Source organism: Sceloporus undulatus, chromosome 1 (genome assembly GCF_019175285.1).
Source record: "Sceloporus undulatus isolate JIND9_A2432 ecotype Alabama chromosome 1, SceUnd_v1.1, whole genome shotgun sequence".
NCBI lineage: Eukaryota > Metazoa > Chordata > Lepidosauria > Squamata > Phrynosomatidae > Sceloporus > Sceloporus undulatus.
In genome coordinates, this window is record NC_056522.1 from 1935088 (window position 1) to 1960620 (window position 25533).

General features: G+C 44.4%; 1 protein-coding gene across 1 annotated transcript in view; it reads left to right on the forward strand.

Moving 5' to 3' along the window:
• The first annotated feature begins 721 nt into the window (after positions 1-721).
• CLU (clusterin) overlaps positions 722-25533 on the forward strand; it is a 39460-nt gene continuing 14648 nt past the window's right edge. The window contains exons 1-2 of the mRNA XM_042444921.1: positions 722-828; positions 23032-23146. Coding sequence (XP_042300855.1) covers positions 23059-23146 — 88 coding nt within the window. The 5' untranslated portion in view covers positions 722-828; positions 23032-23058. The remainder of the gene's footprint in view (positions 829-23031; positions 23147-25533) is intronic.

A 25533-nucleotide genomic window follows, 5' to 3' on the forward strand; every position in this document is an offset into this window, starting at 1 on the left:
TCCAGGTTGAAAGCACTTTGACTACCGTGGCTCAACGCAATGGCATATTGGGATTTGTAGTGTAGTGGGGCACCAGAGCTCTCTGACAAAGAAGACTAAGGTCCAAAACACACTGCAGAAATGATCCAGTTTGAGACCGCTTTAACTGCCTTTTCTCAATGCTAGGGAATTCTGGGAACTGTAGTTTGGTGAGACATTTAGCTTTCTCTGTCAGAGACAGCTCGGGTGGCACAATAAAACTACAATTCCCAGGGTCCGCTAACCCTGACCCAGGGCAGCTAAAGTGGTCTCAAACCGGATTGTTTCTGCAGTCTGCTTTGGCCTTAAGTCTCTCTCAGAACTACAATCCCCAGAATTTCATAGCATTGAGCCATGGCAGTTAAATTGGTGTCAACCCGGATTATTTCTGCAGTGCAGATGCATACTGGGGCTGCATCCATACTGGAGAATTAACCTGGTTTGGCACCGCTTTAACTGCCCTGGCTCAAGGCTATGGAATTCTGGGAGTTGGAGTACGTTGTGGGGCGCTCTGGTGCCAAACCGGGTTAATTCTTCAGTGTGGATGCGGCCTCCTGGGTCTGTCTCTAAGTGCTGGACAGCGCCTCGGCTTTCCAGGCGACTGCGGTGCCAGGGCTCCCCCTGGAGGCCATTGCCGGTATTGCGTCCTTGGAGGAGGGACGCAGGAGGGAGGGGAGGGGAGGGGAGGGGAGGGGAGGGGAGGGGCTGGCCTATAAAAGGGCCGGAGAGCAGCTGCGCCACTGGACTGTCCGGCCCGAGAGAGAGAGAGAGAGAGAGAGAGAGCAACGCCGCAGAAGAGTCGCGAGGCAGGTCGGTCTTTTGGGGGAGGGGGCAGGTCGCCTTGCAATGTTGCCTTGCTTTGGATGTTGCATTTGGGGCCAGGATAAGGAGAGGGAGGGGGGGCGGTGGCAAGATCAGAGAATCCTGCAGTTGAAGGGCCTCTTTTGCCATGCAGGAATACAGGGAATCCCAGAGTCGGAAGGGACCCCCAAGGGACCTCCAGTCCAGCCCCATTATTCTGCCATGCAGGAAGACATAGGATCCTAGCGTTGGAAGAGACCCCAAGAAGGGCCCTGATCCAGTCCAGCCCCATCTTCTGCCATTCAGGAACACTAGTCAGAGCGTCCCTCTTGACAGATGGCCACCCAGCCCCTCTTGAAAGACCTTAAAGAAGGAGACGCCACCAAAATCTTCGAGGAGGAAGGAGTGTGTTCCGCTGTCGAACAGCCCTTGATGCCAGAAAGTTCCTCCTCGTGTTGAGTGGAGCCTTTGCCTCTCATTTGGTTCCATTGGGTCCTGTTCTCTGGAGCAGCAGAAAACAAGCTTGCTCTCTTCAAATACATACAGAGGGCTCTCATGTCACCTCCTAGCTTTCTCTTCTCCAGGCTGAACATTCCTCCGTCTCTTCTCATAGATGCCACCAGCCCTGTGGCATTTTGCAAACCTGGGCCCTGGGTCCTCCCAATCCTCCCCATCCCCTTCCCTCCCCATTAAAAGAAGCAAACTGGGGGCGGGTGGCTGTTTGTTCCCCCCTTCCCCAATACCTCTCTGTTGGGGGTGTCCAGGTGCCAAACTGGGGATAAACACCAATTGTGGGGCTGAACACGAAGAGGGACGAGTGGAGATGCATCTGCACTGGCAGATAATGCAGTTTGACACCACCAAAGGCTCCATCCTACAGAAACCCTGGGATTTGCAGTTTCCCTGAGGCACCCTTAAAGACCTTGCAACACTACAGATCCCAGGATTCCTAATGGGACAGGGATACAGGCCTTAAAAGTGGTGTCCAACTGCAGTCTTCTTATGAGGGGTACTACAACTCCCAGGATGCTGGCTGGGGATTCTGGGAGTTGCAGCATCACTCTTTAAAAGAAAGAACCCTTTGCATTTTCCTTTTTAAAAGATATATATTTTCTTAATTAGCCAAAAAGCCATATTCACAGCCCTCTTCTCCAAATTCACCCAACATACATATTCCAGTTTATATAACTTCAGCATCCAAAATATGTGTATCAATAGACTTCCTCAGTTTACCTGACGTCACGACCTTTAGCTAGTTAACTAGTTAAGTCAAATTAGTCAAATTCTCATCTTATATCCTAAAATATTCAATTCAAAGTCATGATTCTGTCCTTTTTTTTCACACAAACCTATTTCAAATCATTTTAACAGTTTCATTCTTTCTTGCTTTGCTGCCGCCATCTTTATTTTGCCCAAATCTCTCACCAGAAGCCCTTCCTCCTCCACTTTTTCTGTGTTCTTGTGATTCGGCCAAGAGCTTCGTCTGTCCATCTTCTGCATTTCCAAAAGTGTCACCAGCCGGTCATTTTCTGTCATTAACCTTGAGGCTGAAATCATTTACAACAAGATTCTCCACCATTTCTTTTCTCTTTGCGGAGGGAACAGATGCAACACATTGGACAGATACATTTTACGGTTTCACTTCAGATCTAATGCCAAGATTTCCTTGAGCTGCAATAGGCATTGTCTTCCCAAACGCTTTCAGCGTTAGGCCTCTCTCTGCCAAACCTGACGCCGGGATCCAACCTTCTCTTGGCATTTCCAACACTTTCTTGACTTCGTGCTGTAAGTTCTTAGCAGTTTCAGCAAGAACTCTTTCTGCATCTTCTGAAAAACTGGGCCAAGCGGCTTCAGACACAAAAGGGAGGCCAGGCTCTGCCCCACCTTCTGCTTTATATAGTATGTTATACATAGCTATATACACTCATCCCTCCATATTTGCGGCTTTGATTATTCACGGATTTGATTAATATGTCCTCTCTAGGAGTCTCTGGGTCCTCCTCCAGTGCAACTCCATGGTCAGCGTTAACTAAAAGTTGCCCTGGAGGACCTAGAGATTATTCCTAGAGAGGACACTCTACTAGGCCTTTGTAGCTCCTCCATCGTAGTCCTATGGTCAGTGTCTGTTGGACGTTGACCACAGAGTTGCCCTGGAGGACCCAGAGATTCCTAGAGAGGTGTCCTCTCAGTTAAAAACTTGGTGTTTTTGTTATTTGTGGGTTTTCCACATTCAGGGGGGTCCTGTGCCCTTAAGCCTAGCGAATGTGGAGGGACAAGTGTGTTTGTGTGTGTATAATATGTCATTACAATAGAATATTATGTAATCTTATGTAAGCCAACATGGCATAAGGGTTTGAATGCCAGGTTCGAATCCCAGCTTGGCCATGGTGACCTTGAGTGAGCCACACTCTCTCAGCCTCAAAGGATTGTAAGGGCAAATACCTCTCAGAAGAAGCTTGCTTTGAGTGCTGGACTAGGATTCTGGAGTCCAGGGTTCAAATCCCAACTTGGCCATGATGTCTACTGGTTGGCCCCGGGGAAGTCACACACTCTCAGCCTCAGGGGAAGTCATCAACAACAATGTATTTTGTGTATAGCCTATTTCCCTTCCTTCTGCATAAGGAACCTCAGGCTTTGCACAAAAGCAAAATGCATCGTCTCCATTGTTCCTGGATGTGATTTTGTTACTGATTTTGCATCAAGATGGTCAGATTAAAAGGCCTGGGTGCAAGCTGTACCTTTGGGGCAATTACTGCATTGTCTTCCTAGAGATATACATAAATCTAATAATATAATAATTGGTCCCTTCTGTAGACAATGGCCGGCTGGGTTGCAAGAAACACTTGGCCTGGTCAGGCGTCCAGCCTTTTCCCTGCCTCCTAAGGTTCCCAGCAAGGCGTAGCGGTTTGAATGTTGGACTCTGGGACCAGGGTTCGAATCCCAGCTGGGGCATGGAAACCTACTAGGTGACCTTAGGTGCGTCACACTGTCTCAGCCTCAGAGGATAGCAATGGCAAACCCCTCTAAAGAAACTTGCCAAGAAAGCCCCATGATAGGGTTAATAATAATAATAATAATAATAATAATAATAATAATAATAATAATAAATGTTATTTATAGCCCTTCTCTCCCTATGGATTGAGGTGGGTTACAACAGACAAAAATAACAATAAAATACAATATACATTTAAAACCCAAGTTTAAAAATAAGGGTTGCTTTAGGGTTGCCAGAAGTTGGAAAAGGTGGCTCACAATAACAAAAAGCTGTGTAATACTTAACAATGCCATTATTATTATTATTATTATTAGTAGTAGTAGTAGTAGTATTTCCATTATTATTACTTCCCAAAGTGGTTTGCAAATAAAATCATTTTTTAAAAAGTGGTATTTTTTACAATAATTTTTTAAAAACAATTAAAACCATCCAACTCAAAACAGTATAAAATGACACAAACCTTTCAAAGCTAAAAACATAATTATAGGACACAGACCTGGCTTAAAAGTTTTATTATAATAATAAGCACCCAATTTTTATTTAAATGTTGCATTTCCCTCCAGATTAGAGCAAAATAGCTTTAAAACGTAGAAAAGGAATCCATTGAAACGGAATCAAAACCATCGGTGACATTAAAAGCAATTTAGGACATGCATTAAAAAAAACTATTAAAACCTATTTAAAAACAGTAACCTTAAACATTAAAAATACGCAAAATTCTATTACATGACCTTTCTTTTGTTTATTCTGTGGAACAAAAAAGTCTTTGGCTGCATCTGCACTGCAGAGATAACCCACTTTGACACCACTTTAACTGCCAGGGCTCAGTGCTGTGGAATTCTGGGATCTGTAGTTTGTTGTGGCACCAAAGAGAAAGCTGAACATCTCACAGAACTACAAATCCTGGAATCCGTGGCATTGGGGCGTGGCGGTTAAAGTGGTGCCAAACCGGATTATGATGGATGGAAGTGGTTTTAAAATGTCTATATTATACCCAGTCGACTGTCTTGTTATATACTGCATGTATTTTATTGTTCTTTATTTTTTTACTATGCTGACTATTTGCTGTAATGAATGAAATGTAATGGATTATTATTTCTAGAATGCGAATGCAGCCTAAGAAGGCCCTGCGTTGTTGTTGCCGACTTAAATGCTTCCAAATTAAAATTGGCCTTAATGCGGAAACTCTTGCAAGAAATGAATGTCCTCCAACATTTCAGAGGTGAAAAGCCAGGACAGACTTGGCCAGGCAATGTCAGTCTATGGTCAAAATAGCAAAAAGGTATTAATGAGGATGAAAAAGAAGGGCCAGGAGATGCTGCAGCAATTTGCTTTTGCCTGAGTCTACTGGGAAGGGCAAGAGTCTGCCCTCTCCATAGAAACCTAGAGTTGGAAGAGACCCCAAGTCCACCCCATTTCTGTCATGCAGGAACTCTCAATCAAAGCACCCCCATTGACAGATGGCCATCCAGCCTCTGCTTAAAGACCTCTAAGGTGTTGGAGCAATGGGTTTGAAAAGAGACCAATTGAGACAAGGTACTATAAATAAGGCTTCATCTATAAATACTTAAAAGGGGTAACAAACAATACATGGAACAGAATCATACAAAACCCATATATACCAAGGGTAAAAAATAAACCATAATAGTAATGGCAAACACAATAATAACAAATAGCAAATAATACGACCTACATAATATAAGGAAAGGAGACAGGTATAATGCAACAGAAAAGAAGGCTGAGAACAGAGTGAGCAAAAGAGGGAGAGAGGAAGGCCCACTACAAAGCTAGCCTTATTAAGGCTCAGAGGTTGATCAGAGCTATGCATAGACAGCTGGAGGTCATCTGTGTTCCCAGTAGCTCTCCATTAACCCTGTAATGGCTGTTAGCCCTATAACGGCTCAAGTGTAGAGCTTGTTACTAATCCAACACAAGGAAGGAGACTCCGCCACAATCTCCGAGAAAGGAGTGTGTTCCTCTGTTGGACAGCCCTTACTCTCAGGAAGTTCCTCTTAATGTTGAGCTGGAATCTCTTTTCCTGGAGCTTGCATCCATTCCTCTGGGTCTTAGGGGCTCTACAGAGGTGCAGTGAGATTTGAGTGTCCGAGCCCTCGCTGCGCCACCTGGGTGCCATCTTGGCACGCTCCCATTTGCAAGGGATGCTGGGAGATGTAACCCAGCAACATCTGGAGGGCCCTAGCAATTGCCATCCCTGGAACAGCAGCTGGTAGAGAAAAAGGGAACATGTTCAGAGATTATGGGATTAAAACCTCTGTGTTCAGATTATGGGATTAAAGGGAGCTGAAAAACAGGTGGGAGGCTAAAGGATTCCTTCCCCCAACCCTCATTCTGGTTCCAGCTGGGAGCAGGGCCATGCCAGCCTTATCTCTGCTGCATGTAAACCCCAAGTGTTTGCACACCATTTAGAACTATAAAATATATGAAATCTCACGTGCAAATAAAACCCTTGTTCTCCAAGGGGCAAAAAATTTCATATACACACACACACACACACACACACACACACACACACACACACACTCAGTCATGATGCTCCCATCAGCATAATTAACTTATCTGTAACCTATTTCTTATCTGACATACATAACTCACCTTCATTATCTCCTTTTATAATAAACATAAAACAACAAAAACAAATAATCATACATACATAATCACACTTCTAAAACTTCCTCTCAGTTAGTTCTTATTTCTAAGTATACTGACTTTAATATTTTCATTATATACACACACTCTCTTTCTCCATCTATATATTCAACAGTCCTGTCTCTCTACTTGATCCTGTATATATAACCAAGTCCTGGATGTTCTGGCTTGAGCTTCTTATTGATAAACCTATCTTTTATGCCATAACATTCCAAAATGGTGCAGGGTCTGGAAATCATGTTCTATGAAGAGCGACTTAGGGAACTGCTGCGGATGTTTAGCCTGGAGAAGAGAAGGTTAAGAGGTGATATGATAGCCCTGTTTAAATATTTGAAGGAGTGTCATATTGTGGATGGAGCAATCTTGTTTTCTGCTGCTCCAGAGAATAAGGGACTGTGCAAGACGGGTGTGAAACTCTGCCCGTTTTTGCCTCAGAAAGAGTCTGTGGCAACCACATCATGCCATGGCCTCCAGAGGGACAAAAAAGAACCCGCTTCTGGGCAGGGTTTTTTGCATCCCAGAAGCGGCAGCATAGGTGTGCTCACATGCCATGATGACGCCCCTTATGCACAGCACCATTTTCTGCTATGCAGGGAATCTCAATCAAAACATACCCAACTGATGGCCATCCAGCCTCTGTTTAAAAGTCTCCAAAGAAGGAGAGTCCACCATTCTCTAAGGGAGCATCTTCCACTGCTGAACAGCTCTTACTGCCAGGAAGTTCCTCCTAATGTTGAGCTGGAATCTCTTTTCCTGGAGCTTGCATCCATTGCTCCATTGTCTCCTATTCTCTGGAGCAGCAGAAAACAAGCTTGTTCCATCCTCAATGTGACATCCCTTTAAATGTTTAAACAGGGCTGTCATACCACCTGTTAACCTTTTCTTCTCCAGGCTAAACATCCCCAGCTCCCTAAGTCTTTCCTCATAGGGCTTTATGGTTTCCAAACCCTTCACCATTTTGCTCACCCTCCTTTGGACACACTCCAGTTTCTCAATGTCCTTTTTGAATTTTGATGGTGCCCAGAACTGGACACAGGATTATTCCAGGTGGAGCCTGACCAGAGCAGAATAGAGTGGGACTATTACTTCCCTGGATCTAGACACTATGCTTCTATTGATGCAGCCTAGAACCGCATTGGCCTTTTTAGCTGCTGCACTGCATTGTTGTTAACTCATGTTCAACTTGTTGTCTGCTATGTCTCCTAGGTCCCTTTCACACGTCTAAGTCTCCTTAAGCCAGGAGTCCCCCTGACATCAGGTCACCCTGCATGTAAACACCACTCTGTTTACAGGCATTCCTTGATGTTTAATGTCTTCACAACTGTTTTTGATTTTGCAGCCATCTGGAGCAACCTGTTCCTTAAATTGGGGGGCGTTGTGATCGCTCCCGATGGCTTTTGTTCTCTCTCTGATATGCGATGACACCAGAGATAGCTGCGCTTGAGCGTTCAAAGAGCAGGAGGGACTGCCGTGGCGCACTGGGGCGATGGTATCTCTTGGGCTTGCAAACATTCATGGCTGTGGTGGACTGGTTGGCTGCCGTTTCCTGGAGCCCCACTCCATCATTGTCTTAATATTGCATCTGTCATAAGATGCAAAGCCTTCAAACCTTGGGGCTGTTGCAGAAAGCTCTGCAAAAATGACTCAGGTGTTGTTGGGCTTCTATTCCAGATGTCCATGAGAACTAGTCTCTTGCTTCATGTTTATTAATTGAAATGTGCTGTTGTTGTTGTTGCATGCCTTCAAGTTGTTTCAGAATTATGGCAACCCTAAGGCAGCCCTATCATGGGGTCTTTTTGGCAAGCTTTGCTCAGAGGAGGGTTGCCATTGCCTTCCCTTGAGGCTGAGAGAGTGTGACTTGCCCAATGTCACCCAGTGGGTTTCCATGGTTGAGATGGGAATCGAACCCTGTACTCAAACTCCAACGCTCAAACCACTACGCCACACTGGCACCATACTTGCTTCATTTTTTAACAAATTGAAACGTGCTATTATTGGAAAGCTATAGGTAGGATTTGCAAAAACTGGGCCGGTTTGCATGTGACTTTGGTCTCTTTGACGCTATGCAATTAATTTGAAAGAAAATGCTTTCAAAATCATTAGTTGAGGTTATTGCAGCATAGCTGCCATGGCTGCCCTCTTCAGCACCTTGGGATTGATTCTGAAAAAGGAAAAGGGAATCCTGGGATTTATAGTTTGGAGAAAAAGGACTAGAGCTTTCCGACATAGAATTCTAAAATAGCTCATGGAACAACAGATCCCAGCATAATAATAGTAACAACAATAACAACAACAGCAATAATAATAATGTTATTTCTTACCCACCTCTCCTCATGGCTTGAGGCAGGTTAAAACACAATCATACATAAAATACACATATTAACCTGCGCAATATTTATATTACAATATGTAGGACAGGAGGGAGTCATGGGACTTGTAGTGCTTTCAAACTGCTATTATTTTGTAGTGTGAGAGAGACTTGAAATGTTTAGCTTCCTTCTGTGCATCTGCACTATCCTTTTGTGTCAGTACCTCTCTAACTGCCATGACTCCCATCTTATGGACTCCTGGGATTTGTAGTTCTCGGCGGCATTCAGCACTGTCTTCCAGAGAGCTCTAGTGCTTTACCAAACTGTAAATCCCACGATTGCAAAGGAGGTAGCCATGCTTGCTAAAGTGGGCTTGAAATGGTATGAGGATTTCCTGTGCAAAGGGATTGTGAGAACAAGGCTGACTTTTGGCCATTCAAGAGCTGTGACTTCCCTGCAAAGTAATGCAAAACTTTGCTTGGTTTGGGGCTTCTTCTTCTTGACCAAGATCCATATATGCCACTTTAGCATATGTTTTGCAAACTCTGGCATGTTTGCGTCATGTACCTCGGCTTAAGCATCTATTAAGTTGCTCACCATCCTTCCTAATGAGAGAGCACATGCCCATACTTGTCTGGGGAGCAAGAAAAGCTTGGATGCTTATCCAAAGACTTTGGCACCACTGCTGCCAGCTTGGCACAGCAGCTCTTGGGAGGCCAAGGCTCAGCAGGAACCGGGGAAGAAGAATGGCCTTGAGCATGTGCAGAGTGCTCCTGAGTGACAATGCACTAAAATGTAAAGTTGGCTTGAAGGGCTTTGAAATCAGAAGGGTATGGCTTTGTGGCAGGACTGAGCTGGTAGCACAGGGATGCTTCATTTTAGTTGAAAGAGAGCCCTTCTGCCATGCAAGAAAACACCATCAAAGCCCCCCTGACAGATGGCCATCCAGCCTCTGTTTAAAACAACCCCAAAGAAGGAGACCCTCCGAGGGAGCGTCTTCCGCTGTTGAACAGCCCTTACTGTCAGTAACTTCTTCCTAATAGTGAGGTGGAATCTGTAGTTTGCATCCATTGCTTCATGTCCTCTTCTCTGGAGCAGCAGAAAACAAGCTTGCTCCATCCTCAAAGTGACACCCCTTCAATTACTTAAAAAAGGCTATCATATCACCTCTTAACCCTCTCTTCTCCAGGCTAAATATACACAGATCCCTATGTCATTCCTCATAGGGCATGGTTTCCAGACCCTTCACCATTTTGATTGCCTTCCTCTGGACATGTTCCAGTTTTTCAACATCTTTTTTTAACTGTGGTGCCCAGAACTAGACAAAGGATTATTCCAGGTGAGGCCTGACCAAAGCAGAATGGAGTGGCACTATTACTTCCCTTGATCTAGACACTATACATCTATTGATGCTTCCTAGAATCGCATTGGCCTTTTTAGCTGCTGCATCACGCTATTGACTTGTGTTCAGCCTGTGGTCTACTTGGACTCCTAGATCCCTAGGTGAGGTCTGATGAAAACAGAATAGACTATACAGTAACTTCCCTCAGTCTAGACATTGTATGTCTATAGCCTAGAACTCCATTGGCTTTTTTTAGCCAGTAGTGCGGGAGGCCTTTCTTTCATTTCCCCTTGCAACCCACATCTTAGGGGTAGCTATTGTACAAACTTTGCCATGTTTGCATCGTGTGCCTTGGCTTAAGCATATATTAAGTTGCTCACTATCCTTCATAAGGAGAGGGCACATGCCCATACTTGTCCTTAAGATTTGTCCTTCAGGTTAAGAGGTGCTATGATATACCTCTTAACCTTAGCAAGTATTTGAAGGGATGTCATATTGAGGATGGAGGAAGCTTGTTTTCTACTGCTCCAGAGAATAGGATAAGGAACAATGGATGCAAATGACAGGAAAAGGGATTCCAGCTCAACATTAGGAGGAAGTTCCAGACAGTAAGAGCTATATGACAATAAAAGAAACTCCCTTGGAGGGTGATTGAGTCTCCTTCTTTGGAGGTTTTTAAACAGAGGCTGGATGGCCATCTGTTTGTGGTGCTTTGATAGTGAATTCCTGCATGGCAGAAGAAGGGGGTTGGACTGGATCAAGGCCCTTGGGGTCTCTTCCAACTGTACAATTCTATGATCTAAGGGGTAGCTGCCTTTCTGAACTATTTCCAACATGGCAGGTAACTGGACTGAAGGACCTTTGTGGTTCCCTCCTACTCAAAGATTCTGTGTGATTTTGGGTGCTGTGTATTTTACCCATCCAGTAATGCAGACCTAACTGGCCAAAGCCAAATTACTGTATATACTCGACTATAAGTTGACCTCATATATAAGTTGAGAACAGATTTTGGAGCCAAAAGTATGGCTTTTGATATGACCCGTGGATAAGCCAAGGGTAAAAATTAGGGACATGCAACAAAGGATCCAAATGATAAAGCAAAGGAAAACAATGCCAAAGAACCTACAGAATTCAAGCAGACATCATTGTGCTCACACTAAAGGCTGGATGGATGAAAGAATAGAGGGGAATCAGTGCTCCCAGGGCAGATTAAACTTTTGCCTTTCACTGTATGTATGTATGTATGTATGTATGTTCATATGCAGTACTTATTGACCCATGGATAAGCTGACTCAGTTGTTTTGGGTCAGTTTTTTAACCTAAATTCCTAGACTTGTATATGAGTATATACAGTAATTGACCAAGATGTCTTTAACCCCAGATAGCAGTTTATTGAGGTTTATTGGTCAATTGAGCATACTACGAAGCATCAACCGGGCAGGGCATTGGCGCAGGGGGTGCCTGGCATTTCAAGGCTGGCACAGTGAGAGTTTTTCGCAGGGACAGGAACAATTGCAGCCTCCCCCCTTCCTTGCCCGCCTGGCGCCTTATCTCCAGGACGCAGTTGAACCTCTTCCAAACTTTCTCTGCCTTTTTGTTTTCTCAGCAAAAGAGCAAGTTTCCAGCCTCCAGCTCCCTTTCTTCTCTGCTGCCTTGGGCCTCTGTTTAGTCCTCTGATGCCTTGTTGGGTTCAGAAAATAGACACCAAACAGTGACTAAGAGATGTCAGCGACTTGGCCCACTTTCCACGGGTATTTTTTTCTCCCTTGAAAGGCTTGGAAACACCTGCCCTTGTGACCTCCGTAGTTGGACAAAGGGGCACTTTCATGGGTAAAGTTCTTCTCAAGCGGTTGGCAAATTGGGCTGGCATCTTCCCACAACCAGCTGGGAATTGTCTCTTGATGCGTCGTTGGCCCAGGATCGAAAAGGTGAAACCCAGCAGCCCTTGCAAAGTAGAAAGAGAAGGTGTAGCATTGTGGTTCTCCCCTTCACAAAGATGCTTGCAAAAAAAGTAACAAAAAAGATCAGGGTGCATGTTTTCCAGTGCCAAGAAGCGTCAGCAAGGTGAAGCTGAAGGCTTTCATGGCCGGCATCCATAGTTTTTTGTGGGTTTTTCAGGCTCTGTGGCCATGTTCTGGAAGAGTTTATTCCTGACATTTCACTGACATCTGTGTCTGGCATCTTCAGAGCAAGGCAATATGTGAAGATGCCATCCACAGATGCTGGCGAAACGTCAGGAATAAAGTCTTCTAGAACATGGCCACAGAGCCCAAAACCCCCCACAAAAATTCTATATGTCAGCAAGTTCCATACCTTCAAACTATCCCCATTTAGCTGAGGCAGCCCTGATTAATCCTCTTTGATCTCAGTTTATTCAGCTGCTTTTAAAATGTCCTAGGTTCCAAACAGACAGGCCAAAATAAAGCTGCATGGGTCACTTTGGAGGTATGCTGTTAATGACACATGCATCTTAAGAGGCCAGAGCTGCCCAAAGCTGCGCTCCAGTCCTTAGGCCTGGAGTAGGGCTTTGGCGCAGCTCTGGCCTCTTAAGCTGCATGTGTATTTAAACAGCATACCTCCAAAGTGACCCAAAGCAGCTTTATTTCGGCCTGTCTGTTCAGGCCCCTAGTTTCCTTTCTCCTCTTTCCAGTTTCCCCCTTGTCCTCAGCTTACTTCCATTTCTGCAAACTGAGTTCAAATTGCAAAAGTAGTTTGCATTGCACCCACTTAACTTGGGGAAGAGAGGAAGGTATCTAGTCATCCCTTCCCAGTCATCTCAAGCAAAAGCAAAGTGCTGCAGCCAATCCTGGCCTGTGTCTTTTTCTATACTCATCTTGATCCCACTCTTACAATGCTTGGCCACAGCTGTTCTGTTTTTCCTCTGTGAATTGTTGGAGAGTATGAGTTTCTGCCCCTTGCAAATAGCCTTTGGGACCCTGGTACAGAAATACTCTTACTGACGCTGCATCCGCACTGGAGACATAACCTGGTTTGGCAGAGCGGAGCTGGGGCCCCACAACAAACTCCAACTCCCAGAATTCCATAGCCTTGAGCCAGGGCAGTTAAAGCAGTGCCAAATCGGGTTATGTCTCCAGTGCGGATGCAGCCTCAGTGAGCTTTGTATGTCTGGAATATTAGAGGAAGAGCCCCAGGTCTCCTTGAAGACACCCAATTTCAATGGATTTTGGAAGCGAAGCGGGCTGAGGGCAGGTTTCTACTTGGATGGGGGGCCACCAGGAGAGAAAGCAAAGATATCTTCAGATAAGTCTAGGAAGAGGATGCTACCTGAAACCCTGTAATTCTGGTCTGGATGGACCAATGGCCTCTGAGTCAATTTCCCATCTTCCTGTGACAATGGACCTATAAAGTCTATGGACTTCATCACACAGAGGAAAATTAGAAGTTTAAATGGGGTTTAGCCTGTGAAAAATCGCACAATTACTTCTACATTGCAATTAAGATTTTCAGACACAGGCAAGAAACAGTCAAGAAACAGCAAGAAAGCATTTTGGGGATTTTCCCCACGAATGATTTGTTGCTGTTTATTGCCTGGTTATTCACAGGTTAATGGCACTATACCCGCTTTTCAACATGACATTGTGTGAAAACCTTTATCGCAATTGCGTGACATTTCCAGGATAACGGCTGCTTGATCGCAATGTTGTGTGGAAAACCTTAGTCGCAGATGCATGGTTTTCACGGGATAATCCCAGTTTATACTTCCAATTGTCCCTGTATGATATAAAATCCTCTTTCTGTGTGTATTGTGTGCCTTCAAGTCGTTTCCAACTTCTGGTGATCCTAAGGCAAACCTATTATATGGCAGGATTCTGGGCAAGATTTGTTCAGAGGAGGTTTGCCATTGCCTTCCCTGAGACTGAGAGAGTGTGACTGGCCCTAGGCCTCCCAGTGGGTTTCATGGCCAAGCTGGGAATCGAACCCTGGTCTTTGGAGTTGTAGTCCAATGATATAAAGAGAGGTGTCCTCCTTGGTTGCTAATAGTAGAACCCAGTGGGGTCATCCTCTAATCTGGGATGGATGGATGGAGGAGATTTAGGACAGAGGGTTGCAACTCACAAAAACATCCCACTGGGCTGACTTCAGATTAACTGTGTCTCTTAACTGGCATCCTTGCAAAAGACCCACCGTCTGAATAGTTTTGAACATCTGTCATTGTCTCTCTCCAAAAAAAGATTGGCTTATAGGTTGAGCCTGGATGCGTGAACATCCCTGGGTGTGCGCACATGTGTAGGATTGTGTCTCTAAGGCAACCAATGAAGTTTGTGGTCTAGTCTGGATGGTGTGAATGTGTGAGAGCAAGGTGTCAATCAGGATTTGCAAGTATAGGAGCAGGTTTTGCATGGTACCAAGCCAGAGATTTGAGAGCGAGAGGATGTTTGGTGAGGCATAAAATGGGTTGGAATTTGCAGCAGGAGAGTATTTTTATGTGGCTTTTATCGGTGTTGTTATTTGTTCTGTGTTATTAAATTGGTCTCTTTGTTTATGCTACCCTGTTGTGTGGCTGCAGGTCATTTCCAATTTATGGTGACCCTAAAGAGAACCTATCACAGGATTTTCCTTACAAGATTGGCTCAGAGGGAGTTTGCCGTGGCCATCCTCCAAGGCTGAGAGAGTGTGACTTGCCCAAGGTTACCCAGTGAGAAATTGAAGGCTTTAATGGCTGGCATCCATAGTTTTTTGTGGGTTTTTCGGGCTCTGTGGCCATGTTCTAGAAGAGTTTATTCCTGACGTTTTGCCAGCATCACAGAACATGGCCACAGAGCCCAAGAAACCCACCCAAAACTGTGATGCCCAGTGAGTTTACATGGCCAAGGCGGGATCTGAACCCTGGTCTAATCTAGTGCTCAAACCACCACGCTATGCTGGCTCCCATGATAATATCATAGCCAGTCCCCCAAAATGTGTGAAAATGAACATCACTGCTTGGGCATTGCCGTTACAGCATGAGTCTGCTGGCAGTTCTTGGGGACTAAACCCCATATAAGTATGTTGTTGCTGATGTTGTTGTTGTTGTGTGCCTTCAAATTGTTTCCAATTTAAAGATACCTTAAGGTGATTCTGTCAGGGATTTTCGTGGCAGAATTTGTTCCAAGAGAGTTTGCCCAATGCTCAAACCACTACACCACCAGGCATATGGGTTTTGGAGTTTGTATTGGCATCATGGGCAAACGTTAAGAGCTGCCCAGTGGCATGAAAGGGTCTGTTTGTATTGGTGACCTTGTTGGAGAGATAAGAAGCCCCAGGAACAGCCGGGGGAGTTCATTTTTCTCTGTTGCCAACTTGTTTGCACAGCTGTTCTCGTTGCTGTTTGGGAGGAGATGGGTCACGCTTGCACACTTTGGCTTTCTTTCTTTGCTTCTGCTCAACACAATCCTTGGCAGCCCATCTTCCATTAGCTTCACCAGGAGAGAAGCCCACATTACAGTGATGAGGATGTGAGTTTGATCATCAGCTAAGGGATAATCATAGAATCCTAGAGTTGGAAGAGACTCCCAAAGGTTATCCAATTCAACCCAATTCTGCCATGAAGGAAGACACCATCCAAGCCCTTCCTGTGATAGATGGCCATCCAGCCTTTGTTTAAAATCTCCAAAGAAAGAGACTCTGCCACGATCCAAGGCTTGGGCAGCATTCACATGGGGTCCCAATTCTACCCTTTGCTGGATCCCATCAACAAAAGGGGGTTTGGTGCTTCTTTGCTGTAGACCATCTGCAGCATCTATTTACCATCAGTCAAGCATATGCCGTAGAAATAATGTGTGTCAGTGTCTAGCACTAAAAGACCCTAAGGTCCCCCATGATATTTGTGCAAACAAGCTAATAAAATGTGGTCTAGGCAAGGTGACCATTAGGTGGATTTGTAACTGGTTGACCAGCCAAACGCAAAGGGTGCTCAACAATGGCTCCTCTTCATCCTGGAGAGAAGTGACCAGTGGAGTGTCCAGTGGGTTCTGTCCTGGGCCCAGTCTGCTATTCAACATCTTTATCAATGACTTGGATGACAGAATTGGGGGCATAGTTATCAAATTTGCAGATGACACCAAATTAGGAGGAGTAGCTAATATCCCAGAAGACAGGATCAAAATTCAAAATGACCTGAATAGATTAGAAAATTGGGCCAAAGCTAACAAAATTAATCCCAACGCAGAGAAATGTAAGGTACTGCACTTAGGTAGAAAAATTGAAATGCATAGATATAGGATGGGAGGCACCTGGGCTAACAAGTCAACATGTGAAAGGAGTCTAGGAGTCCTGGTAGACCACAAGTTGAACATGAATCAACAGTGCGATGCGGCAGCTAAAAAAGACAATGTGATTCTAGGCTGCATCAATACAAGTGTAGTGTCTAGATCAAGGGAAGTAATAGTGCCACTCTATTCTGCTCTGGTCAGGCCCCACTTGGAATATTGTGTCCAGTTCTGGACCTCACAATTCAAAAAGGACATTGAGAAACTGGAGCCATGTGTCCAAAGGAGGGCGACTAAAATGGTGAATGGCCTGGAAACCATGAAGCCCTATGAGGAGAGACTTAGGGAGTTGCTGGGGATGTTTAGCCTGGAGAAGAGAAGGTTAAGAGGTGATATGATAGCTCTGTTTAAGTATTTGAAGGGGTGTCACATTGAGGATCATAGAATCATAGAGTTGGAAGAGACCACAAGGGCCATCCAGTCCAACTCCCTGCCATGCAGGAAATCTCAATCAAAGGATGGAGCAAGCTTGTTGTCTGCTGCTCCAGAGAATAGAATGCAGAGCAATGAATGCAAACTACAGGAAAAGAAATTCCACCTGAACATTAGGAAGCAATAGCATTTAAATTTCTATACTACTTAATGGTGAACTCAGCACTTTCTAAGCGGTTTATAATATGTAAGTAAAGGAAGAACTTCCTGACAGTAAGAGCCTTTTTGATGGTGACACTGCCTTTAAGAGTGGTGGAGTCTCCTTCTTTGGAGGTTTTTAAACAATGGTTGGATGGCCATCAGTCAGGAGTGCTTTGATTCTGTTATTCGTTCATTGCAGAAGTGAGTTGGACCAGATGGCTCTTGGGGGGTCTCTTCCAACTCTATGATTCTAGGAATGACAAGGATTTTGGTTACCTGGAACATGTCCAGAGCAGGGCAACCAAGATGGTGAATAGACTGGAAACCACAAGGTCCTATGGGGAATGGCTTAGGGAGCTGGGCATGGTTAGCTTGGAGAAAAAATGTGATGAGAAGTGACAGCCATCATCAAAGATCGAAGGGATGCCTTGTAGAAGATGGAGCAAGTTTGTTTTCTGCCGTTCTGGAACACGAACACAGGGATCCAAGTTCCAATAAAGAACACACTGCTTCAGATAATGGCAGACTCTGCCTTTTTAAACAGAGGTTGGATGGGCATCTCTCATGGGTATCCCAAGGGTCACCTAGTCCAAGCCCACCAGTGCAGGAATACACAACTAAACAATGCTTTTGCTGTGTATCCCTGCACTGGTGGGGTTGGACTAGGTGACCCTTGGGGACATGCATGGTTATAGATCAGACCTTTGGAAAACATTTGGAAAGCAACTTTTCCTTGGATTACCAGTACTGATGCTTGACTTGGAAATATTAATCTAAAGGTTATTTTTCCAAATCTGCAAGTGCCCCAGGGTTTGGGGACTTCCTTATCCCAAGTCACTTGATCTGATCTTGGCTATCAAACCTACTGGGTCCTTTTTCTGTATGCTAAACAAGCCATGGTTTGCTTCTGGGAAAGAAAGAGGCCTTATCTGGGCTCTGCTATCTGAGCTCCTTTGAAGGGAGATGCCCTTGTTGATGATGCCAGGAGGGAGGGAATACGAATCACAGGGTCTCTGGCATTCACCGGTGCCACCTTCCCTTGGCATTAGGGTAACATAGGTGCATCTGTTCCTGTTGCACCTTTCCCATGCCACTGTGCCCTGTGGAGGCCAAAGGCCATCCCAGATCAGATTTGATCTCTATCCTGCAAATTCCTCCTAGAATGGGCTCCTTTATTAACGCATCTCAGGTAACACATTTAGCATCACTTTCTGGCGTTTGGGGTGTTGGGAGATTTTTTGTATTCTCTCTTCCCCATTTTAGATAGGTGGATTGTCTTGCATGCAAATCCTGCTGTCTCGCCTCTTGCAAACATCCCATTTGCTATTACAGAATCACAGGGCAATAAATGCCTTTGCAAATTGGAAGAAAAAAAATGTGGCTCAGGTCACTAATCCTTTTGGTAAGTTCTCTCTCATACACAAAGATTTATCCTGAACTGTTGGGTTCCCCATCTTCTTCCTCTTAGAGATAAAGATTCCTCAGCAAAATTAGGGTAGGTGTGGTTTAGTCATCCAGGAGACCTGGGTTCAAATCTCGGCTCAGTCAAGTGATGTTGGAGAAATCACATTCTTTTCAGCCTCAGAGAAAGGTAATCAAAAACCACCTCTGAAAAATATATTTTTAGAGAGCCATCGTGGTGCAGTGGTTTGAGTCTTGGCCTAAGGCTTAGGGAGACCATGGTTCGAATCTTTGCTAACCTCTCTGGAAAGCCTGAGTTCATGCTGCACTTTAGCTTTTCTGACTTTACCCTACAAATGCCTGCTATTTCTTTGAATTCCTTTTTTGTGATTTCCCTCTTTTTCCATTTCTTATACATCTTCCGTTTCAAACTTAACTCGGTTGAAAGTTCCTTAGTCTTCCATCCTGGTTTCTTCAGACTTCTCCAGTTTTTCTTTCTCAATGGAACTGTTTGAAATTGTGCCTTCAGTATCTCTCTTTTGAGAAACTCCCATCCGTCCTGAACTCCCTTCTCTTTTAGTATTTCTGACCATGGAATCGCCCTCAATACTTCTCTAAGTACTGAAATCCGCTCTCCTAAAGTCTCGGATGCGTGTCTGACTCTGCCTGGCTTCTCCTTTCCACTGTATTACAAACTCCAGGAGAACATGGTCACTTCCACCTAAAGATCCCACCACTTGCACCCCATCAACCAAGTCATCCTTGTTGGTTAGGATCAGATCTAAAATAGCTGACCCCCCTTGTTGCCTCTTCCACCTTTTGAACAATGAAATTGTCTTCCAGGCAAGTGAGGAATTTGTTAGGCCTTGAGCATTTGGCTGAGTTTGACTTTCAGCAAATATCAGGGTAGTTGAAGTCGCCCATCACTACTACATCTCTCCTTTCTGAGTCTGTGGTCATCTGTTCTAGAAATCCCTATCTATCTAAGGAGAGGGAAAGAGAATGGGAAAATCTTCCAACAAAACCATCCCAGATAGGTGACCATCCATCCTTTGCTTAAGAAACTCTGAATAAAGGAGAGATGCCAATCTTCTGGGGCTGTCCATTCCACTTTTTCTACTTTGCCTCTCAACAAAGTTTGTGTTGTTCTTCTCATGCAAACTTAGGCAGACTTAATTCAAGGAACTGTTGCAATGAATTGGCTGAGATTTCTTTAAGGTTTGGCAGACTGTGGTTAAGGAGAAGTCAAAGCCATTACATAACTTCCAAACCAAAGCTTAGTAATGTTATTGCTTTCCAGATTGCAACATCCAAAATCCCCCCCCCCCCAAGACACTTAGTTATTAAAACTCCCAGAATGCCCCAGCTGACATGAGAAACTGTGAGAGCTGATTCCAGAGAAGCTTCCGGAAATTGGGGGAAGCGTCTAGGAGCTGTTATTCTCCAAAAGTAACCTCTCCAATTTCTGGCCAAGTCAAACGTCAGAGGCTGCATCTGCACTGCGGAATTAATGCAGCTTCATGCTGCTTTTAACTGTGTTGGCCCAGTGCTGTGGAATTGTGGGATTTGTTGCTTTATGAGTCATGTAGCCTTTTTTCTGGTGTCACAAAAGACCACAGATCCCAATGTCCCATTGCATAGAGCCATAGCGGTTTAAATGGTATCAACCAGGATTATTTTTGCAGTGCAGATTACCTTTTCATATCTCCTGTTTTCTCGGTGCCTCTGGCTGGGAGACTCTGGGAAGTGTGACTTTTCAGTAAAATAACTTTTCTAGGGTCTGGTTCATTGAAGGCAGCATCTGTAACGCAAGCTGTAAAGCAACCTTGCAAACTGTGAAAGCTGTAGCAACCCCCCTTTCTCACCCTGCCAGGTTTTGCCTGACCTTTTTATTGAAGACACTGTTTGGAAAACAGCTTCCATCCCCCTTCCGGTCTCTTCCCAGTGGATTTAGGAGATTCAGATGGTGAAAACATAATCATAAAGTTGGAAGAGACCCCAAGGGCCATCTAGTCCAACCCCATTCTGCCATGCAGGAACTCTCAGTCAAAGCATACCCAACAAATGGCCATCCAGCCTCTGTTTAAAGACCTCCAAGAAGGAGACTCCATTACACTCCGAGAAAGGAGTGTGTTCCACTGTCAAGCAGCTCTTATTGTATTGTCAGGATGTTCTTCCTCATGTTGAGCTGGAGTCTCTTTTCCTGGAGCTTGCATCCATTGCTTTGGGTCCTGTTCTCTGGAGCAGCAGAAAACATGCTTCTTCCCTCTTCAATATGGCATCCCTTCAAATACCTAAACAGGGCTATCATATCACTTCTCCAGGCTAAACATCCCCAGCTCCCTACGTCTCTCCTCGTAAGGTATGGTTTCCAGATCCTTCTCCCTCCTTTGGACATGCTCTAGCTTTCCAACATCCTTTTTGAATTGTGGTGCCCAGAACTGGACAGAGTATTATTCCAGGTGGGACCTGACCAAAGCAGAATAGAGTGGCACTATACTTCCCTTGATCTAGATACTACTTATAAAATCATAGAATCATAGAATTGGAAAGACCTCAAGGGCCCTGATCCAGTCCAAGCGCCTTCTGCCATGCAGGAACTCACAATCAAAGCATCCCCTTGGACAGGTTCTCTTTTTTAAGTGGTGTGAAATGTTGCCTCCTTGTTAACAGAAAAAGAAAGGGGACTTTAGTGTCCTGTGCCACTTTCTGCCTCCTAACCTTGAGTTTCTTGTTTACTTTATGGCTAGACATAAGTCTGGCGCGCATAGTGTCCGTTGGCTGCAGCTTTGGCTATTCATAGGTGGAGGAATAACATTTCAGGAATTTTTCAAGCTATGGGAGGGAAAGAGATTTTCAGGGGGGAAATGAAAAATTGCATTGCAAAAGGCAGCAAGGCATAGTAGTTTGAGCATTAGACTATTATGGCTCTGGGGCTCTGAGTCAAACCCCTGTCAGAGCATAAAAACCCTCTGGGCAAGTCACACTCCTATATTGGAAGTACAATTCATTCAAAGCATAGTTATAAGTTAGTGTTCGCTTTTTGTTGCAAATGGAGGTCCACAACTACTGTATAAGGAACAGTTCGTCCAGACAGTAGTTACAAGTTGAATTTACTTCTTTAACAATGTTTTACCGTTTGTGACACACGGAGTTTCAAGGTCCACAATTACAAGGAATACCTAGTTCAGACACAAGTTTAAAAAGTGACTTTACTTATTTATTTATGGTACGTAGGAATTGTTTCAAAGCCCACAATTCTTAGAATATAAAGACTCTCTTTGGTTTTGCCCATTTGCAAGGAATAGGCAAAGGGCAGTAAACAGCATGAGCATCTTTTCCAACTCTAAAGTTTTATGAACGTTATTATTTTTATCATTTGTTTATTTATTCATTTTCACCTTCTCCGTTTCTCGGTGGACCAGGAATCCTTGTTCAGGGTTTAGGGCCAGGCATAATCCAGAGTTTGTTCAAAAATCTGGGAATCATTGAGGTCTGGCAACATTGAATGTTTGGAAGCAGCATTAGTAGCATTACTTTTGAAACTGGGCCAATGTGGTCCTTGCTCTCACAATTTTGTTCGGTGTTTCGTCATTCCCTTTGGGATCACTGTCAGTGATCACTAGATCACCACTAGATCAATCTCTAGTGGATCGCTACTGGAACCACCACTGTTTCACTGCAAAATTAATGCAGTTTTGAACCACTTTGACTGCCATGGCTCCATCCTATGGCATTCTGGGATTTGTACTTTTATGAGCTATTTGGCCTTCTCTGTCAGAGAGCTCCGGTGCTATGACAAACTACAAATCCCAGGATTCCATAGCATGGAGCCAAGGCAATTAAATTGAATGATCTCACTCTGTAGGTCAGAATATTTATTATTATTATTATTATTACGTTTATTTGTATAGCACCATAGGCTTAATATAATGTTATAACCTTTTCCCTCTCTTCGTCTTCGATTCTGCTGTCGCTCAGGATTGCTGCCTCTATAAGCCAAGCTTGCTTTTAGGTCCAAAACACACTGCAGAAATAATCCCGTTCGAGACTGTTTTAACTGCCCTGGCTCTGTGCTAAGGAATCCTGGGAATCGCAGTTTGTTGTGGCACCAGAGCTCTCTGAGAGAGAAGGCTTAAAGTCTTACAGAACTACAGTTCCCAGAATTCCATAGCACTGAGCCAAGACAGTTAAAGCGGTCTCAAACTGGATTATTTCTGCAGTGTGTTCTGGACCTTTCTCAATCATACGTTAGATCTGGCATTATTACATTCTCAAGTTCTATTGGATTCTTACATCACCAATTTTGGTCACATTTCCAGGCATTTTTCCCCACCAGTTATTTGAAGAAGATGATCATCATCATCATCATCTTGGGATATAGGGTTATTTGTTTTAATTGTAATCTTAATTCTAACATGTTTTATTGTATTTTGTTATTACTATGATGCAATCCGCCTTGATTCCCTAGGGAAAAGGCAGAATATAAATAAATTATATCATCATCATCATCATCATCAATAATCTATTTATGGCCTGTGTTTCCCCCAAAAACCAGATTCCAAGGGGCTTATTTTTTGTGACCCTGTGATAAAAGCTGACCCTCCTGGCTTTTGCAGACTGTGAAGTGACCCTTCTGCCTTTGTGTTTCTGCAGGAACCTGGGACTTCTTTGGCTGAGAAGATGGCTCCCAGCCTACTTCTCCCATTGCTGGGACTCCTAGTTTTCTTGGAGAGAGGCTTCTGCCTCCTTCCTCCCAATAAGCTGCAAGGTAAGTGGAGAAGCCTGGATGGATGGATGGATGGATGGATGGATGGATGGATGGATGGAGAGGGAGGCTAGGCGTTTCATGCCCTCCAGCCGTCCCAGTTGGGCAGAGACAATCCCAGTTAATCCTCTGCCATCCCACTCTCTCAGCTGCTTTTGAAATGTCCCAGTTTCTCTCTCCTCCTCCTCCTTTCCTCCTCTTACTCAGCTTCCTTCATTACAGCATCATGCAGAATCCACAGAAGTGATACCTTTATTGGATCAATCAAAATGCACATTTTCCATTTTGGTTGGCCCAATAAAGGTATCATTGTTTGGGTGTTATTGGATTTGCTGTATGGGCAACACAGCTACTCCTAGGTGTTTTTTGGATTTCAAGATGCCACACTTTAGCCATCACAGGGGACTCTTAAGGACAGAGCCAATGCACTGGGACCTTGCCATCTGAGGCTTCCATCTCCAAAAAGGTAAATCAATTTTCTCTAATATTGGCACTGACTGGCTCGCTTTGCCTCTAGCTACCTAAAGTTTTCCTGATGCAAAACACAAAGACTTCTTTAAAAATTCAGTGTTCTCTCCCTACATAGGAGCCTGTGGCTTCACAAGGGAAGGAGACATTCTGGGTTCCAAGGAAACATCTTCTTTGAATTGCAAATGGACATTAAATTCCCTTGAAATTGAAAATCTCCCAGTGAAGCATGGCCAAAGGAGGAAGGGCCAGCTTGCAAATAGCCCTTCTATCATCTGAACTAAGACCATAGAATCATAGAATCGTAGAGTTGGAAGAGACCCCAAGGACCATCGAGTCGAACCCCATTCTTCCATGCAGGAAATGTAAATCAAAGCATCCCCGACAGATGACCATCCAGCCTCCGTTTGAAGACCTCCAAGAAAGGAGACTCCACTACACTCCGAGGAAGGAGTGTGTTCCACTGTCAAACAGCCCTTACTCTCAGGAAGTTCCTCCTAATGTTGAGCTGGAATCTCTTTTCCTGGAGCTTGTATCCATTGCTCAATTGAGTCGTATTCTCTGGAGCAGCAGAAAAGAGAATGCAGGCCTAGGACTATCTTGCATTTCTTTCTCCTTTTTTCCTGATGAAGAAGAAACCAGTGTGACTTGGAAAGCTTGCAACATGGAATTGTGCATTTTGGTTGGCCCAATAAAGGTATCATTGTTTGGTTGTTATTGGATTTGCTATGTGGCCTATACTGCTACCCCTAGATGCAAAATGCACATTATACAATGTGAAGTCGAAGGCTCTCATGGCCGGCATCCATAGATTTTTGTGGGTTTTTGGGGCTCTGTGGAGTTTCTCCCTGACGTTTCGTCAGCATCTGTGGCTTTGGCATCTTCAGAGCAAGGCATTATCTGAAGATGCCAGCCACAGATGCTGGTGAAAAGTCAGGAATAAATTCTTCTAGAACATGGCCACATGGCCTGAAAACCCCACAAAAGTTTATGCACATTATGCATGTTGCAAGCTTTCAAAGCTCCACTGGCTTCTTCATCAGTTGTTGTCGTCGTCGTGTGCCTTCAGGTCACTTAGAACTTTAAACCTGGGTCCCTTCGGGCGGCAAATAGTACATGAAATAAATGAAATAATAAATAAATAAAACCTATGGCCAGCCACTCAAGTGGTTTTCTTGGCAAGTGTCTTCAGAGGGGTTTTCCATACCCATCCTCTGAGGCTGAGAGAGTGGGAATTGTCCAAGGTCACCCAGGGAGTTTATAGGGCTGATCTGGGATTTGAACCCTGGACTCCAAAGCCGTAGGCCAACACTCAAACCACTACACCAGCCTGTCTGCTTCATCCGGCAAGGTGTTAAATTGATGCAGGAAAGAAAGAAAGACAGAGAGAAAGTGTTAGTCATAGCCCTGCATTATTTGGTCCAGATGTTGTGGTTGTCTTCAGTTCAGATGTTATGGAAGGGTATTCAAGAAGATGGGCCCATCCTCCTCCTTCTGGCCCTGTGGATACTGGGAGATTCAGTCCAGGAAATAAACGTTAAATCCCGACTGCCTTTGAGATCCAGTTTGTTTGGAATCCTTTTGAGGCCACAAGCCAATTTTTTAGGAGAAGGGCACTGGAAGCCTCCATGCTTTTGCATCAGCTAAACTTTTAGGTGTTGTTAAGGTAAAACATGCCAATGCAGTCCCAATGTAAAAGGGAAAAAAGATTTTACCTTTATTCGTAGTAGGGCTTCAATTGCTGCTGCTGCTGAGTCCAAAGCACAAAAGTAGTTTGCATCCATCAAATTAGGAGGAGGAGGAGAGGAGTGAAGAAGGCAGAAGCTTATGCTTCCCAGTAGACTCAGGCAGAAGCATATTGTTGCAACCTCTCCTGGCTTCTCTGGACTTCCACATGAACAGCTTTTGCCGTCTTGACCACA